Raw genomic sequence first — 17,740 nt, 5'->3', positions numbered from 1 at the left:
AATGCATTTGACAGAATAAAGCCAATCACTATCCTTCTAATATCCCATGCCTAACACCGGTTGCCTTCTGTTCCCTTGCTCCCAGGTATGGAACATCTGGAGAATGGTCCCACCGTCTCCGTGGACTACAACACTTCTGACCCCCTTATCCGTTGGGACTCCTACGACCACCTAAACATGCAGCGGGAAGACAGCTTGGAGGGTACGTGGTGGTAGAAAGCACAGCGCACTGTCTGTTACCCCCTCAGTGTGTGCCGGATCTTGGCATTAATCCCCTTCCACACATCAGAATGTTGCACACATGCATGTGGCGGCATGCAGGTGTGCACTTCTAAGAATCCTGCACGGTGTTCAAGAGACATGTGACCTCGAAACCTCTGCTTTTGGAAGATAATTTTCCCGCCACCTCTTGGCGCCCAGAACCTGTCTCCAGCTTTACTCTTGCTCTCTCTGTACTGTTCCTCCTATTTTTCTGTCTCTGGACTTTCGACCATTCATTTCTTGTTAATTTCTCTCTGACTTCAGTGATTCAGGTACACATCAGGCATTCCTTTTTCGTTCTGTAAAACATATTTTCCAATGTTCTTCATGACTGCCCAATTCCAAGCTCAGATTGGTGCTAGAATTGACATTCAATGCAAGTTGTGTTACCTTTGTGCAATATTTACGGTCATTGGTGTTGTGAATGTCTCTGTCATGCTCATGCATACCTCCAGTGTCTACTTCTGCTGCCCACTCTAGGCTGCATCTACCCATCTCTAACCCTTTGCAGAAGTGGCACCCGGAACTTTACACACTACATCAGACGAGGCCTTCATAACAGGATACAATACTGCAATTATTAAACCCTAGAAGTGGACACAATAGTGAAGATGTGGCCTGCGAAGTGGGACACAACATTGCAGGTGCATGTTACCGAGTCTGAAATTGACAGAACCCTCCAGCTGTGGCCTTCAGGCCTGTACACAATATGCCAGATCTGCCACTAGTATTTAATGGGTGGTCTGCATAAGGGGAGCCAATAGCATTGATGTGGCCTCCAGTACTTGTCACTATATTTAGTCTCGGGAAGATAGCTCAGGGGCAAGGTGCTCACCTTGGAAGCAAGACGATAAGGAGCAACACAGGTTCGATCCCCGGGTCCGCGCTTAGAAACCTCTGGGTATTATGTACGTTATAAATAACCCCTCATATCATATTTCGTGTGCCCCCACAAGAGGTAGACCCACTTCTTCAGTTGAGTCATCAAGTGAACCAATGTACCATTAATACTTTAGTAAACACAGGCTGTGGCTTTGCTGCTATCTTTTGAGTCACTGTGTAACATCAAGGGAGGTGGCAAATAATGTGATGCTTGTTGTAAACCTCTGAAGATATGGCATGTCCTTGCAAGTTATAGAAGGTGGCCGTCAACAGTAAAATGCTCATGATGTTTCCGATCCAATTTCCCAATGCATCAACATGGGGGACAATATAGACAATAGTCAAACTGATGTGAATATACTCCACTGTAAATTGCAGAGTATATTATATGACACTTAGAGCCTAATTCATGGAGCCTTTAGCATAGTGGAAAGTGGCTTTGCACTGCTAACAAACACCCTGATTCCGTTTTCTGGGGATATATGTAGGGGTGGGGTGGATTAGATGATGAGGGGTCCAGAGATGCAAGGTTGTACTTCAGGTTGTTGTTTTTTACCACTGGCATACACTAGCTGGCAATACCTCATCGAACCATAGAGCCATGTTCGGAGGTTGCTTAATATGCTGAGCCTGAAGAGGTCACATTGCTGAGAGCAAGTGGGGCAAATGGGGGCCAGTGAAGGGGGCGAGTGACATCAAATATAATTCAGCATCAGGACTGTTCTCTCAACCAACTATCTCACAGGGGTAACCGACTTGCCATGGGTCATGGTGCCAAATTCAGTTTAGGAAGTCAAACCCCACTGAGGGTCGTGAGATCAGGTCATGACTAAGCTGTCACTTCCGTTTCCCATCAGCCAAGCTTGAAATGGAACATATGCATTTATTGTAAATTGATATAAAGAATGTGTGTCATTTATTTGTAAATTGCAACTACTTTTTTTTAAGCATTAAAGGTACAAAGAGTTTCTTGGTAGTAATCGTTGTCATTAACAGTTCTTGCGTGTTCTCTGGGGGGAATACTTTATTGTGTCCATTGAGGCTCTATGGTTGAATGCATGCTTTGAGTAAGTCTCGTAGGAAGAGGAGTCGCCTCTGAGTGATTGTTCAGGAGGTTCCCTGGTGAAGAATTCCTGCTGGAGAGCGCACGAGGCTCCAGTCCTCCACAGCAGTGTGCCTCGAGCAAGAGGGAGACTACTTAAGAAGGTGGGAGGGTGGCCCAAACTCACCTCTCAAGCAATCTGCACCGAAATTTCCTGCAAAGGGCGCACTTCATGGCAAATGTGATGTTTGTACAATTTTGCAATTGACCCGAGCCAATTTCCTGTCGCCACAAGGCAAACTGCCAGAGAGATGCTTGGATGAAGGTTTAGAATGCTGGGGTAGGTGGATAGAATGCCGAATATGAATAATGAGGTGCAGTGTTAGAACCCAGGGATGTTGGGTTACAATTCTGAGATTCCTGGATAGAATCAATCTATCTATCTATCTATCTATCTATCTATCTATCTATCTATCTATCTATCTATCTATCTATCTATCTATCTATCTATCTATCTATCTATCTATCTATCTAATCTATCTATCTACCGATCTATCTATCTATCTATCTATCTATCTATATATCTATTTATTTATTATGTATTTATATCCGAGAGGAACAATGCTCTTTTGATCACAAACAAACGTACAATAGATAAGAAATCAAATTTGATGGTAAGCAGTGAACTTCTTAAAATGAGGTGAGGTTGGGGGACATTCTGGCCAGGCTTTGCCAGGGGGTGAATTGAAAAGTCACCGGTGACAATACATAAGTGGACATACATAGATTTAGGACAACCATCATTGGACATTTTGAAGTGCAGGTAGGCGGTACGGCCCGCTGTGCTCGGGATGTGACCATGATGGATAAAGTGCTAGAGTGCAGGCAGAGGAAGTGAGGAATAGAGGCAAGTTAGAGGTGGGGATATTAGCTAGCAGGCATATGAGAGGTAGGCTAAGAGGAGAGGAGGTACACTTTTAGTTTAGTTTTGAAGAAATCCATGTGAACTGTTTATCGGGTGTCTGGGGGAAGAGAATCTAGGTTCATAGCAGCAGGTGTGGTGCTAGAACATGGGGATGAAGGGGTAGAATGATGCAGGATACAGGGTTAGAATGTAGGATTAAGGAAAGGAGGTGTGGTGTTACAGCACTAGGATGAAGGAGTAAAATGCAGGGATTCAGGGCTAGAATGTAGGATTAGGGCAAGGAGGTGCAGTGCTAGAAAACTGGGATGAAGGGGTAGAATGCAGGGTTTCAGGGCTAGAATGTAGGATTAGGTCAAGGAGGTGTGATGCAAGAACACTGGGATGAAGGGGTAGAATGTAGGGATTCAGGGCTAGAATGTAGGATTAGGTCAAGCAGGTGCGATGCAAGAAAACTGGAAGGATTAGAATGCAGGGATTCTGGGCTAGAATGTAGGATTAGGTCAAGGAGGTGTGATGCAAGAACACTGGGATGAAGGGGTAGAATGCAGGGATACGGGACTAGAATGTAGGATTAGGACAAGGAGGCACGGTGCTATAACACTGGGATGAAGGGGTAGAATGCAGGGATTCAGGTTTGGAATGTAGGATTAGGGCAAGGAGGTGCAGTGCTATAACACTGGGATGAAGGGGTAGAATGCAGGTATTAAGGGCTAGAATGTAGGATTAGAGCAATGAGTTGTAGTGTTAGAACTCTGGGGTGAAGCGCCAATCTTTTTCTGGTCAGATCTCCTTCCTTTAACTGATCCTCCAAGGCTGGGAAATGCTTTTCTGTTGAGGTACAAAAAATGTGGAGTGCCCCTCACGCTGTCATCCGTTCGGCAGAGTCCTTTTTGGAATGTAGAGTCCCTCCCAATTAGCATTTGTTTGCTTGGTCAGTTAGATCAATAGTGCCTAGAGACCCTTGGAGGTAGTCATGAGCTATATCAATGTTACAGATAATCAATCAGTCATTCAGGGAATTCTGGGAGGCAGTTATAATGCAAGACAAGAATACTGCAATTCAGGGTTAGAATTCCTCGGTGTGCAGAAGAAAGGCTGCAATGCAGGGATAGAATCTGGGTTGCAGGTTGTAAAGGGGTGAAGCAGGGCTACAGTTCTGGGAGCAGAGTGTGCATATGAGACACAGGGTTATAATGCAAGGATAATATATAATTCTGGCATGAAGAGTTGGGATACTGCTGAGTCCACTCAGAACGAAAGGATGCAATGGTGCCTTTAGGTTAGACGGGAGGAGTGCAGAGGTGGGACGCTGAGATGCAGGGTTCCAATGACTGAATGCAGGGATATAATGTTCAGAGTCAGAAATAGAATGGTGCAATGCTGGAATGGGATGGTATAATGCATAGTTATAATGCTGCAATATGTCTAGGGTATAATGGGTGCAGACACAGAATAGTGAGATGTAGAGTAAGACAGATGGGATGTAGGCATTGCACATCAGGATGAAGCTCTGGACTGGCCAGATAGATGCAGGGATAGAATGTTTGGATTCAGATTTGAAATGATGAAATGCGGTGCTGGAATGATGAGATGCATAGTTGGAAAGACGAGGTTCAGAGTTAAAGGTTCTAAGTGAAGAAATTGCTTATCACAAAGTGATTTCTGAAGTGACCGATTTGGTAAGACCACTCGGAGACCGCTACGAGCATTCTTTCTAAATCGAACTGTCAGCCTCTGCGATGCACACAAGTGTGTGTAGTGGGTGACAGGCACAATGGAGCCCAAAGAGGCAAGTCACTGGGGCTCTATTGCTGTGTGTTTTTGTGCAGAAGTGGTAGGGGCAGAGGGGATCAGATTCAGAGGGGATGGGTTTGAGGTCATTGAAGTGTGATATTTCCTCATACTGAAGGCCGCACAAAAACTATATGTTTTGTGTTCGGTCTTTAATATGTGGAAATATCACATAGAATCGAGTTGGAATGTTCAGGTTCAGAGTTGGAATGGTGAGGTGCAGAGTTGAAATGGTGGGGTGCAGAGTTGGAATGGTAAGGTGCAGAGTTGGAATGTTCAGTTTCAGAGTTGGAATGGTGAGGTGCAGAGTTGAAATGGTGGGGTGCAGAGTTGGAATGGTGAGGTGCAGAGTTGGAATGATCAGGTTCAGAGTTGGAATGGTGAGGTGCAGAGTTGAAATGGTGGGGTGCAGAGTTGGAATGGTGAGGTGCAGAGTTGGAATGGTGGGGTGCAGTGTTTGAATAATGAGATGCAAGGACAGAATGGTGACATGCAGGGATCACATTTTGACATCCAGTGAGCGAGTGACCTAATGCAGGGATAGAATGGCTGGATGCAGAGTCAGAATGATGAAATGTATCAGCTCATTATTTGTGCCGGTGATTCGTGCTGAGCCTGTAAGTAATGTTTGCTAATTCTCGAAGTATGTCTCAGAATTCTTCTGTGCAATACATGAATTAGGAAAGTCAAGATTTGTGCTGCTCCAGACTTATTCTCTTGCAACAGCCACAAGATGAATACACATATCTGCATGGCACATGTTCTTCTCTGTTTTTCCTCATGTCACACCTACCTGCCCATTAACTATGAACTTGATATGTAAGTTTACTTCTCTTTTTGATAATGTTACCACATGTTATGATTTTGACATGATTCTGTTCAAACTGACAGCCTTGAAAACGACCCAATGTCGAAACACATGTCGGCTGTTACAAGAGAATATGTTCTAATGTATGCACTGTACAGAAGAATTCTGATAGTGGCCCCATGCAGTGATAGAATGACTGGATGCAGAGTTGGAATGATGAGACACAAAGTTGGAATGATGAGATGCAGAGTTGGAATGATGAGACACAAAGTTGGAATGATGAGACACATTGTTGTAGTTGTAAGAGGCAGAGTTTAAATGATGGGATGCAAGGATAAAATATTGTCATACAGTGATAGTGGCCCCATGCAGTGATAGAATGGCTGGATGCAGAGTTGGAATGATGAGACACATAGGCCCTCATTACAAGCTGGGCGCAAAGGGATACCGGGCACCATTAATGACACTGGTGCCGGTAATCCCTTTGCGCCCTACTACGAGGTCCCTTTGCGGGTCCTTCCCTTAACGCCTGGTTTTACCAGGCGTTAAGTTTGGGACCCGCAAAGAGATTCCCGGGGTCAATAACGGTACCGCAATTTGTGGTACCGTTATTGCCGCCTTCCCATTGAGTCCTTTGGGGGCTCAAATGGGAATGGGGAATGGCATTTCAAAAGGGGACTTACTGGTCCCGGAAAGGGCGGAATGGACCGGTAAGTCCCCATACCACCACGTCGGTGGCCGTACCGGTATTGGTGCTAGTCATGGCGCTAATAGCTAGTAGCGCCATGACTAGCACCAACCTTGGAATGAGTTCCATAGTTGTAGTTGTGAGAGGCAGAGTTTAAATGATGGGATGCTGGGATAAAATATTGTCATACAGTGATAGTGGCCCCATGCAGGGATAGAATGGCTGAATGCAGAGTTGGAATGATGAGATGCAACGTTGGAATGATGAGTCACAGAGTTAGAATGGTGAGGTGCAGAGTTGAAGTTGTGAGAGACAGAGATACAATGGTGTGAGGCAGAGTTTGAATAACAGGATGCAGGGATAACGTATTGGCATACAGTGACAGTGACTCATGCAGCGACAGAAGCCGTATGCAGAGTTAGAATGGTGAGATGCAGAGTTAAAATGATAAGCTACAAGGATCGAGTGATGGGACGTCATGCTAGATTATTTCAATCCAGTGAATGAATGTCATGATGCACGACACCTAGTGTGATGCGGTGCTTGTGTGATGGGACACAGAGGTTAGGGGTAGATTACTGGCATGCAGTGACTGAATGGCATGATGCCTGAACTGAACAGCAGAATACATGACTGGAAAGATGGGATGCGAGGATAGAATATGGGGGTATAGTGATCGAATGGCATGATGCAGAAATAGAATGGAGGGATGCAGAGGTGTAATGATGGGATGCAGGAATAGAATATTGGTATGTAGTTCTAGCATGGCAGGATGCAGGAATAGAATGTGGTATGCACAGTTGGAATGATGGGATGCAGGGATAGCATATTGTGATAAAGAAGTAGAACGGCATGATGTAGGAATAGTATTGCAGGATGCTGAGTTGGAATGATGGGATGCAGGGATAGAATATTCGGATAAAGTTATAGAACGGTATGATGCAGGAATAGAGCGGTGGGATGCAGAGTTGGAATGATGGGATGTAGGAATAGAATATTCGGATACAGGTCTAGCATGGCATGATGCAGGAATAGAATGGCGGGGTTCTTAGTTGGAATAATGGGATGCAGGGATAGAATATGACGATAAAGTCATAGAATGGCGTGATGCGGGAATAGGATGACAGGATGCAGAGTTGGAATGTTGGGATGCAGGGATAGAATATTGGGGTGAAGTGATAGAATGGCATGATGAAGAAATAGAATGGGGAGATGCAAAGATGTAATGATGGGATTCAGGGATAGAATATTGGAGTAAAGTGATAGAATGGCATGAAGCAGGAATATAATGGCGGGATGCAGAGTTAGAATGATGAGATGCAGAGTTACGAAGATGGGATGCAAGGGCAACATTTTGGGATAAACCGAAAGATTGTGTAAGTGCAGTGATTGCATAGAGTGGCACAGGAATAGCAAGAAGGGATGGAGAGATAGAATGAGGAGATGCAGGGTGAGAATACCAACATACAGTTATTGGACCTGATTCACAAAACGTTTTCCTATGGGATTGCGCCATTACAAAACGCTCCTGTGAATCAGGCCCATTGAGTTGTGTGAGTCTGGAAAATAATAGTGCATTACAGAGTTAAATTGATAATACAGTTAAACCAACAGACTTGTAACAATGAACGCTTCTCATGTTGATGAGACTGCATGAAAACAGTCAATTATAGAGTTAGATCTCTGCAATGATGTCAGAACAGCACCATACAAGCAGACTGACGCTATTCCCAAGTCGCAAACTCTGCGCCTGATTCATGGAAATGTGCACAGAATTCCTGCTGGGGCCACGCACCGAGAAGGACACTGCACGAGCCTATGCACAGAATGAAAACTGCATTCCCCACCTATTCATGGAATTTACAGTGCAAAGTAACCATAATCGCAAGTCACGGCTGGAACGCCTAGGACACGCCAACATGCAAAGCATAAACAGCTAGAACAGCTACCTTTGAGAGCCCCCCTGGTTGCGAATAGACGCACCCTTCAAACAGTGCGTGGGGTTCTCCACAAATAGGTCTGCATCTTGGCGACCCTGCGTGGGGTCGCCGTAACTGTATCCTGCACCGCGACAACATGCGTATAATAAAATCATAACTCTGTAATTACTCAGGAAATCTGTGTGTGAACCCCGTAAACCGTTCCTGCGCCCTGATAAACTGTACATGTGCACCCCTAAGTTAGATCCGAACTTCAGTTGAGTACACAAACCCCTATATCTGACATGCAACCCCACCTCTGCACTGCAATTCCTACACACAAGTGTACTTACACCTGCTTTTGGGTGGCGGATAGTATGAAGGACTTGCGTGGCCATTTTCCAGCTGTGAAGTTAGCCGATCGAATCCATGAATACATCTCGTGTCACGCAATTGTGGGTGTGCAAGGGACGGCCTACAAGCCGTCTCTTGGAACGCCCATTTTTTAGCAAGTTCTTCCCCATTTTTGGTGTTCCACCTCTTTCCCAGCCCTTTGGGCAAGCCACACCCATGCTCTGCATGGAGTCTCGCGCAAGGCCCTCGACTGATCGCAGAGACATGCAGAGCCTTCGCAAACTGCACGCTAGTCCAGGAAAACTACCATGCATTAGATTACATGAGTCGTCGAATGCGGATTTCTGCTCAGTTTGGCAAGCAAGCACCCTATTTTCAATGCAAATAATTCCATGAATCGGCCCTTGAGGTAGAGTGCGCCTAGTTTGGTCCCCGACTAGGAAAGACATACTAGAGCCAGTGGCACAACACCATTGAGCTGAACAGGCTTCACCCCGTCCCCACCAACCCCCCCGTAGCCCCCTTCGAGGTTTTGGGCTATGTTGACTCAACCTGGCTGTCCTACCATGGCAGACAGAACAGGCCACAGAGGTTAAACAGTCTCTGGGCTTCACTGTTAACAAAAGCCTTGCAATTACTAATGTAAAGCATTTCACTGTTAGCACCTGCACTCATATGCATACATTTTTATCAAGGGTGTTGCTAGGTCTGGAAAAGATCTGGGGCTACGCAAATGTCTCGACTGTCTGGACTTGGCACTTCTCTCCGAGCTATAACCAAAAGACCCGTTGCCATAGCCCCCCAGCCTACCCCCAGCAACGCCTCTAATTTTTAGGCAATTAAAATCATGATGTGGGGTTAGTAGTTGCATACCAAGGGAGTGATTGGAAGAGTAGAGAGGGGACAGGAGACCGCTTATTCTTACAGAAGTACATAAGTGGGTGCTTTCAGATTTCAAAGAGAGAGTTCACTGCTTGTAACAATGAAGCTGTACTAGCACAGTCTCATTAGAATGCATAAAGAAGTTAGATGCCCGCACACAAATACGTTTGCCCCTCCCCCACCATCTCTGAAGTTAGTGCCCCCCCAACATTTAAGGGTTTAGCCTCCAAAATGTAGGTTTAGTTACACACTTGACTAGAGCTCGATCTGATGCCCCTAACCAGACATTATAACGATTGTAAATACTATAAGCAGTAAATATGTATTGTCCTGCGATGTTTGTATCAGATATGTGTGACGTGTCACCTCACGGAAGTGGGGCAAAGTGTGTGTATGCGTGTGTTTGTGTGTGTGTGTGACAGAGAGAAAGAGAGAGCGCGAGAGAGACAGACAGAGAAAATCAATGATAAAGACGACAAGAAATAGAAGGAGAGGGATAGAAAAAATGGGGGCATGGAAAGGGCCACGAAGAGAAAAGGGGGGGGGAGAATCGGAGAGAGTCTCTCATCTGAGAATGATTTACAAGAGAGTGACAAAGCAAGACAGTCAAATGAAAATCAAGAGAAAAGGCGGGCATGCAAAGAGAGGCAGGCTGGGCAGACGTGGGCAAGACAGGGTCGCCATCGAGTCCACTGGACGCATCTCCAGCTCAGACTTGTCATGCGTGCGCTATTCTTACCCTCACCCCCTGCTGCTGGGCACCGCCAGGCACGGTTTTAACTTGGGGACAGTTGGGCGTCCCTCCCTGTCAATGCGCGTGATTTACAGGAGCCAGGAGGTGGAAGTGGGCAGCTTAGCAAGAGTCTGTGAGAACGGAGCACAGGGGGGAGACTTTTTCTGTTTTCATTGCAAGGGGGCCCACTTTGCTAAAGCATGTATTTTGCTACAAACGCCCTCTTGGGTCGATTCACAAAAAAAGTTTGCATCCGCAAATGCATTTGAAGTCTAAAAACGGGAACATTCAAGTAGGTTGAATGTGTGCTCCATTCACAACACAGTGAAAAGGGCCATTTGCGACAGTCGCAGTGATTGAAACTGCACCTGCAACGTTATGGGTCGACCTCAAGTAACACCTGCCTTGTGAATGGGAAGTGGGTGTGGCTGGAGGAGTGAGAATGACGTCGAAATAAAAATAATATAGTGGCGAAACGCGTCAGGCTGCCGTCTGGCAAAGAAAACTCTCACTGGGCGAGTTTAATGGATTTTTTAACCGCTGCAAATGAAAAATAAAGACAAACAACCGAAGTTGCAGTGTTTGCTGTTGGCTGTGCGTGACTATTATTTGTCATTTTGGAACACTTTTGTGTGTGGAGTGCTGCTCGCCTGAACAGTGTCTTTAGATACCGTTCTTATTTGAAATATATATTTATTTATTAAGATGTGTGATTTGTTACAAACCTTTATCTATTGGTTCCACTCCATAACAACATTTTTCATCGTAACACAACGGTTCTTACGACCCTCGCTAACATTTTAAAGAAGCCATGACAATCAGATTTTTTTTAAAAACTGAATCAGCCCAAATGTTAGTGCGAGATTTTCTCCTAGTGGGATCTTTGACACCATTCGTTGATCGAGTAAGTCGTTGTTTCTCCAACGCATCTTCCTATGTGTCTGGATCTTGCCACGGTTAGGCCCGCGCACAGCAGGACGATGTGCTTCAATGTTTCTGCCCTCCCTTCGAGCTTGCAAAATCTGCAGTCAGGATTATCATCCAGTTTTTTGTGGGCCATCAAGTTCAAATGTTGGCTCCACCTACACACGCAAATGGAGCAACTTGATTCACGAAACATACATGGCACTTGCTCCTGTTTCAATTTGCCCTTCTTGAAACCGATGCATACAGCAGAGTTGGGACCTCAGCAAATCCATGGAGACCACTTTCTGTTTATTTACTGTTCCCTGAAATTGGTTGGCTTGCTCTACGGGCTGACGCCATGTTCACTTTTCACCTTCACGTGCAAAGGTGAACTGTGAGGGATGTGTGCCATGCGGTTTACTCTTTTATGGTGTATTGATTGTGAAGTGTGTGGCATGCACAGTTTTCTCTTGGTACACTCGTGGCCCACCCTATAGATGCAAATGGATTCCTTTGTTAATCCAGCCCCAGGCTCGTCTGGGGCCTTGAGCTGAATGGTTCCATGTAATAAGGTCCCTGCAAAAATGTCCCCTGACAAAAGAGTTGCTGTTTTTTTTGCAGAGACATTATAACATTTTTTTGAACAATGGAAGCAGTGGACATCCACGCAACCCGACCCCATTCGTAATGTCACTCAATATAATGTTGCCAATGGCTTTTCCCGCCCAAATTATATATGGTTACATTATGTATGGGGACATTATTACCCGATAGCAAGCTGGCTTGGGCTCCAATAAAGAATGGGACACATAGTAATGAATCGCAATTCATTCCTTTTGTGGCAGAAGGTTTTTACTCTACCCAAGGGGGAGGGTTTTGGTAAATTGTTTTGCGAATTGTACATTTTAGATGATATAATGATACTGATCAAGCCTACTGGCTGCACAGTGATGTAACTCATCGAACTAGGCCACTTTGGGTCAAAAACTGGCCCACACCAGCATGTTGACTATGCACTTTGTTCATTGCCCGATTGCAGAGGTGTTGCTAGCGTGTTTGGAGGGGTTGAGGGGGAGGGGGCTATAGCCTTGGGTCTTTTGGTTGTAGAACCGGATTAAGTTCAGGGGCTACTACGAAAAGGCTAGCTAGCCCTGAGTCCTGACAGTCCCAACATTAGCGTAGCCCCATCTCGTTTTCAAACCTAGCAACACCCCTGCCTGATATGCCATTCCGAGCCTGATCAGACCCTGTGTATTGCTTGGCAAAATTAATTTAGTCCAGGGAGAATGATTATCGTGCACCTGGAGGGGACTATGCCATGCCGCGTGCCTCACCCTGTCCCCGAACGTTCTGAGGCTGCTCCGTGGTGGGCAGTGGGTGCATGCATGGGTAGAGAGTCCCATGCTATAAAGCTCTGTAGAAGTTGGTATGTGGTCTGGCCTTGTGATCCTCTTCTCTACACGCGTGTGCAGTGGTTCGGAAGGGCTTAGCTGATCACTTAAAAGCATGGGTAGGGCGTTGGCATGGATGGTAGAACACAGTGGAGAGCTCTGCAATCGGTCTAGAGCTACACACGGCTCAAGTCGGAGGTACATGCTGGTGGACGTAGTCACCCCACTTTTTTTCAGAGGTCCCCCCACTTTTTTCAAAGGGCACCTTGATATGGTAATTTCTGGTGACACCACATTCAATTGGTATGTTAATGAGTCCCCCCACTTTTATGTAGGACTTGATCCATGCTATGGAATATGCAGGTGATTTGCTGAATCACCAGAATTTTGCGATGTTTTGTGCCTGCACATCTTTTAAAACCTTTGTATAAATGTTTCTGGGAAAATTCAAGGTCACCTGGGAGTGTAAATTAGGACAGTTGATTCAAGTCTTGTTAGTTGTAATCTATTTTCACGGCTCTAAAAGCTTTTATTCTCGGGGTGCTTTGGGATGTGGAAGGCTATGGGAAGCAGTGAGGTGGGGTGGAAGATGTCACAGGGCTCGTTTAAGGGGGTGACGGTGTACGGGCTGGTTTGTTACCATAATAGGGTCCTGTAAAATTGTGCAGGCGATATAACTTTGGTCCCAGGAGTGTTCATGGATGCTTTTTGGGGAAGTTTGTCTATGGTCCTGATTCATGGATTTTTTTGGCCGGTAAATGGGGACTTGGCTGGCCATTCTACGCGCAAACCCTCCTCTGTCAATTCATGGAACCGTGTGGGCACTCCGTGCAGGTCCGTAACATCTCTGCGAGCAATCGATCACCTTGCGCAAGACTCCATGCAGAGTGTGGGTCGGGCCTGCGCGGAGATTAAAATAGGGAGTGAAACATGCATATTCCCCATTCTCCACCCAGAAGGAGGAAGAACAAGGAAACCAGTGGAGGCGTGTTGAGGGATGGCCTGTGTGAGGAAATTGCACTCACAGCACCACGCAAGAACGGATCTGAACGCACAACATCACATCGGGGGAATATGCACGCAAAGCTGTGGATCACACCTCCACGTGAAATCATACGTAAGGCCCATTTGCATAAGAATCACTGCGCAAAGTTATGGTCCAATCGGGATTTAGGGGTGTGTGCACGCAGCTGGCATGCTGTTCGCATTTAGCGGTGTGCATATTCAGAATAGTGGGGTGCAGCGCGGTTTATGGGGGTTCACACACAGATTGATCAAAGAATTGCCTGAGTTTTGGAAAACAGTACGCATGTTGTCGGGGAGCTGTTCATAGTTACAGGGACCCCAGTCAGTGTCCCCGGGGTGCTGGCTTGGTTGCGGCGGACCCATGCCTGGGTTTGTGGCCGAAGAGCCCACATAGGTAGGTGTATGTGGCTGAATTTGCTTTGTGTGGGGGCATGTCAGGGGTGTTCTGATTGCTACTTGCGTATAGGGTTACTTTGCAGAAAACATTCCATGAATACGCGGAACGTGCATAAAATCGTTAGCGTGCAGGGATGCAGAAAGACTTTCTCGGCGCAGGCACTTTGCGCAAACAATGCATACTTTTCCATGATTCGGGCCCTTAATATGGAATTTGTCCAGAGAGGTAAGATGACATTAAGGGTCTCATTCATGGAAATTATAGCGTGGTGCAAAGTCACTTTGCACTGCCAACAAACACCCTGCTTCACAGAGCAGTGCAAACTGTATTTTTTCAGTGCAAAGTGACTTTGCACTATTGCAAAACCATTGCAAAGTCAGAGCAAAGACAGTGCAAAGTCACTTTGCACTGCAAAATTACACTTTGCACCGCTCTGTGAATCAGGGTGTTTGTTGGCAGTGCAAAGTCACTTTGCACCAGTGAAAAGTCACTTTGCACTGCACAAAAAATTCCATGAATCAGGTGTTCTGCAATGACAAAAGGATAATTGTATGCACAAAGAAATGGAATCAACCAGCGTGGAAGCCGTCCCTACCTGGAGTAGGAGAGAGAGAGAGAGCCCAGGACTGTGTCATTGGAAGCTGCATTCTGCAGAGAGCGCACGCCCTGCCTTCAGCAACTCAGCCTGGGAGCCTTCACACAGATGCCTGGAATGCATGCCGAGCTCTTTCCTGACATCCACGAGCTTGTAACCAGTGGAAATTCCCATGTAAGGTCAATGGCAGGTCCCTGATGGAGAATTATGGCCGAAACTCGCCTTGTTGATCTGTTCCAGGAAACGGTAACAGGCGTGAAGTGGTCACAAGGCACCTGCAGGCCCTCCAGCTCAGTGAAAAGATGTCAGGGGAAAAAAGGAGGAGAACGGAGAAGGGAGGGGTGCAGGGGAACACATTACAAAGAAAGGAGTGTGAGGATGTGCGAGGAATGAGATGGGAGGAGAAAAAGAGAGCAGAATAAGCCATAGCCAGAGGGAAAATAGAGTATACTATGCTTCTATCATGTATTCCACATGTTTTCAATGCCTTGCGTTTTACATCCCTTGTTTCCTTCAAGGAACGCTAATTTGGTTTTCTGATATTCTAGGGACTGATTCATGGAATTGTTAGCCCAGTGCAAAGAGACTTTGCACTGGTGCAAAGTGACTCTGCACTGCTAACAAACACCCTGATTCACAGAGCGATGCAAAGTGTATTTTTGCAGTGCAAAGTCACTTTGCAAAAATGTCCATGAATCAGGCCCCTAGTCTCCCTGATTCTGACACAGTCTCCATTTCCAAGGCCCTAGTACTACTGTCGTACCTCCCTTAATTGGTGCACATGACCTGGTTTGTTAAAATGTTCTAGTCTTCCTTCTGTGGAAATTCCTGGTCAAACACTTCCACCCTGCGGAAATACGCTGTGGAATGCATATTGCTTTCTGGGGTGCAGGCCTCATATAGCACATACCCCCAGACCACCCACTCAACAAATCTGTGTAGCAGTCTCCACAACGTTTTCCTATTAAGGACCCTTGAAGAGGAAATAAATGTGCTTTGAATCAAAGTGGTTTCTGCATGTTGGCACTATATGACTCAAGAGAGTTAAGGAGAGAGAGGGAGTTTGGAAAGGTGATATGGTGTAGAGAAAGGGATGAGGGAGAAGAAGAATGAGAGATTTTATTTATGTAATTAATTGTTTTTTTATAACATGCCTAATGAGTTTGATTTCTAAGCGCGGATCCGGGATTTGAACCTCTGTTGCTCTGCATGGTCATGCTTTCAAGACCAGCGTTGCCCCTGTTCTATTGAGAGGTGAACTGTGACTACGTACGGTGGTGGGGACAGAAATGCAAAGGAATGGGAACAAATGAGATGAAGGTGATATGCATCGAACAGCACCCGGGGTGTCAACCTTTCAGGGTCCATCATTTTTAAAAGCAGTCTCACCAACCAAGTGGGTGCTGGGAGCCAGTCGTATATTAGTGTCAGAAGTGCACTCTGGGCACTAATGTATTCCTGGGGGCTGGCCAGTGCATCATGTCTGCTTCCTCGCTGCACACCTGGAAATGCACAGGTCACCGTTGTGGCTAAGGTCCTCTGCACATTTTTTAAATGAATACAAATACAGAAAAGCACATCCTTTGCATTGTTTCCATTTGCCTTCATGTCCATGTCCCTATTCTATCATCTCCTTGGCCACCAGTAGCACCGATCTCTCGGATACTGTTCAGTATTACGGAGGAGCTGTATTTGAGCCAAGTGGAACCATCAAATACTTGCGTCTATATGAGTCACTTGGATTATGGTTCTAAACATTCTTACCCTTTTCAAGCCTCGGCTCCAAATATTTTGAATCTTTCGAGCCAAGTTGAACCCCCATTGTTTAGATGTGCTTGAATCTTTTTCAAGCCGGTTCCCCCATCCCTATTCAAAATCCCTTGATTCTCCAATATCCCACTCTGCCTCATGTCTCTTTCACTCTGATGTAAGGGGATATGCCCCAGTTCACCACAGTGGCTGGGAGAGTGTGATTGCAGCAGGGTTCTGTGAGGACTCTGCAGACCTCCTGTATAGAGTCCACGTGAGATGGGTGACAGCAGCAGAACTTCTGATCACACCTGCATTAGTGATGTGTGCAATATAAAAGGCAATCAACACAACTGTTGAGCTTCACCAACGTTACCTTTTGTTATCAGATTTTACAAGCTCCTTGATAATAAAATATAATTACAGAGAGGACCATGGTCTTCGAGGCAGGTCCTGCTTCTCTGTGCCCTACAAAAGTGAACAAAAAAAGCTCTGTTGTCGTTAAAATATCTGAGGCCACGCTATGGAATGGGTCCTATTATTTCCACCTGTACTAAGTTGCATTTATTGCCCAAAGTAAAATGGCTGCCATTGCGGAAGGATAGCCCCATGTCTTGCAGTGTCACCATTAGCAGAAGTGAAAGCCTACGAGATGCATTTTCATTGGTGGGTTTTCGATTACCACAGTGACCTCGTGCCGGAAGAAATGAATGCCTAAATATGGTGGCAACTATCACTAGAAAGAAGATCGGCTTTGATTTGATCTCAACCAGGGGCAGAGTCAAGACCAGCCGGCGGTAACGGAAGTGTAGCAGTGAGTGTTTCCATAAGAGTGGGGAGACATGGCAGGTTCTCTTTCCACCAAGCGGAACGGTGGATTCATCGAAAAATCTGCCCCCGCTGCCAATCTGCCTGTGGTGAAGCATTTGTATTTTTGCCCAAACACCCCCTTCCGATTGGGTTGAATTGTCCCCAATCTGAAAGAGGACGTGTATGTTGGCTGTGTGAAGCACGTACATGTTTCACCCAATCATGAGGTTGACATTTTCTTCTGATGGTTCTATGTGATATTTCCTCATTTTGAAGGCCGAACACAAAAAGAAATGATTTATTTTGGCCGTTTTTGTGTGGCCTTCAAAATGCAGAAATATTACCATATGAACTCCCTCTAATCAATTGGGGGGGGGCTGTGATAAACCCCCAATTTACACCACCATCCCCCTTTGCCAGCACATACATTCTTCACGCTCTTCCACACAATTACCAGCACCCCCGCCCCCTCCCTTCTCAACTACAAACATTCCCCCTCCTCTCGCACACAGACACACTCAAACTCACTGAAACTCCTTGCCTGATTCCTGCAACTTACCTCACCTGGCCGCGCCTGTAAC

At 45.9% G+C, this 17,740-nt stretch overlaps 1 protein-coding gene across 4 annotated transcripts in view; it reads left to right on the top strand.

Annotated features, from left to right (window-relative positions):
• TNS1 (tensin 1) overlaps positions 1–17,740 on the top strand; it is a 2,137,091-nt gene that overhangs the window by 1,743,343 nt on the left and 376,008 nt on the right. For all 4 annotated transcript variants that reach the window (XM_069616815.1, XM_069616816.1, XM_069616817.1 and 1 more), the window contains one exon: positions 86–202. In XM_069616815.1, coding sequence (XP_069472916.1) covers positions 86–202 — 117 coding nt within the window. The remainder of the gene's footprint in view (positions 1–85; positions 203–17,740) is intronic.

The sequence above is a fragment of the Ambystoma mexicanum genome, chromosome 9, assembly GCF_040938575.1.
Source record: "Ambystoma mexicanum isolate Mex_15411 chromosome 9, UKY_AmexF1_1, whole genome shotgun sequence".
NCBI classification, from domain to species: Eukaryota; Metazoa; Chordata; class Amphibia; order Caudata; family Ambystomatidae; genus Ambystoma; species Ambystoma mexicanum.
The sequence above is the reverse complement of the archived record's forward strand: the minus strand, read 5'-3'. Positions and strand labels throughout refer to the sequence as shown.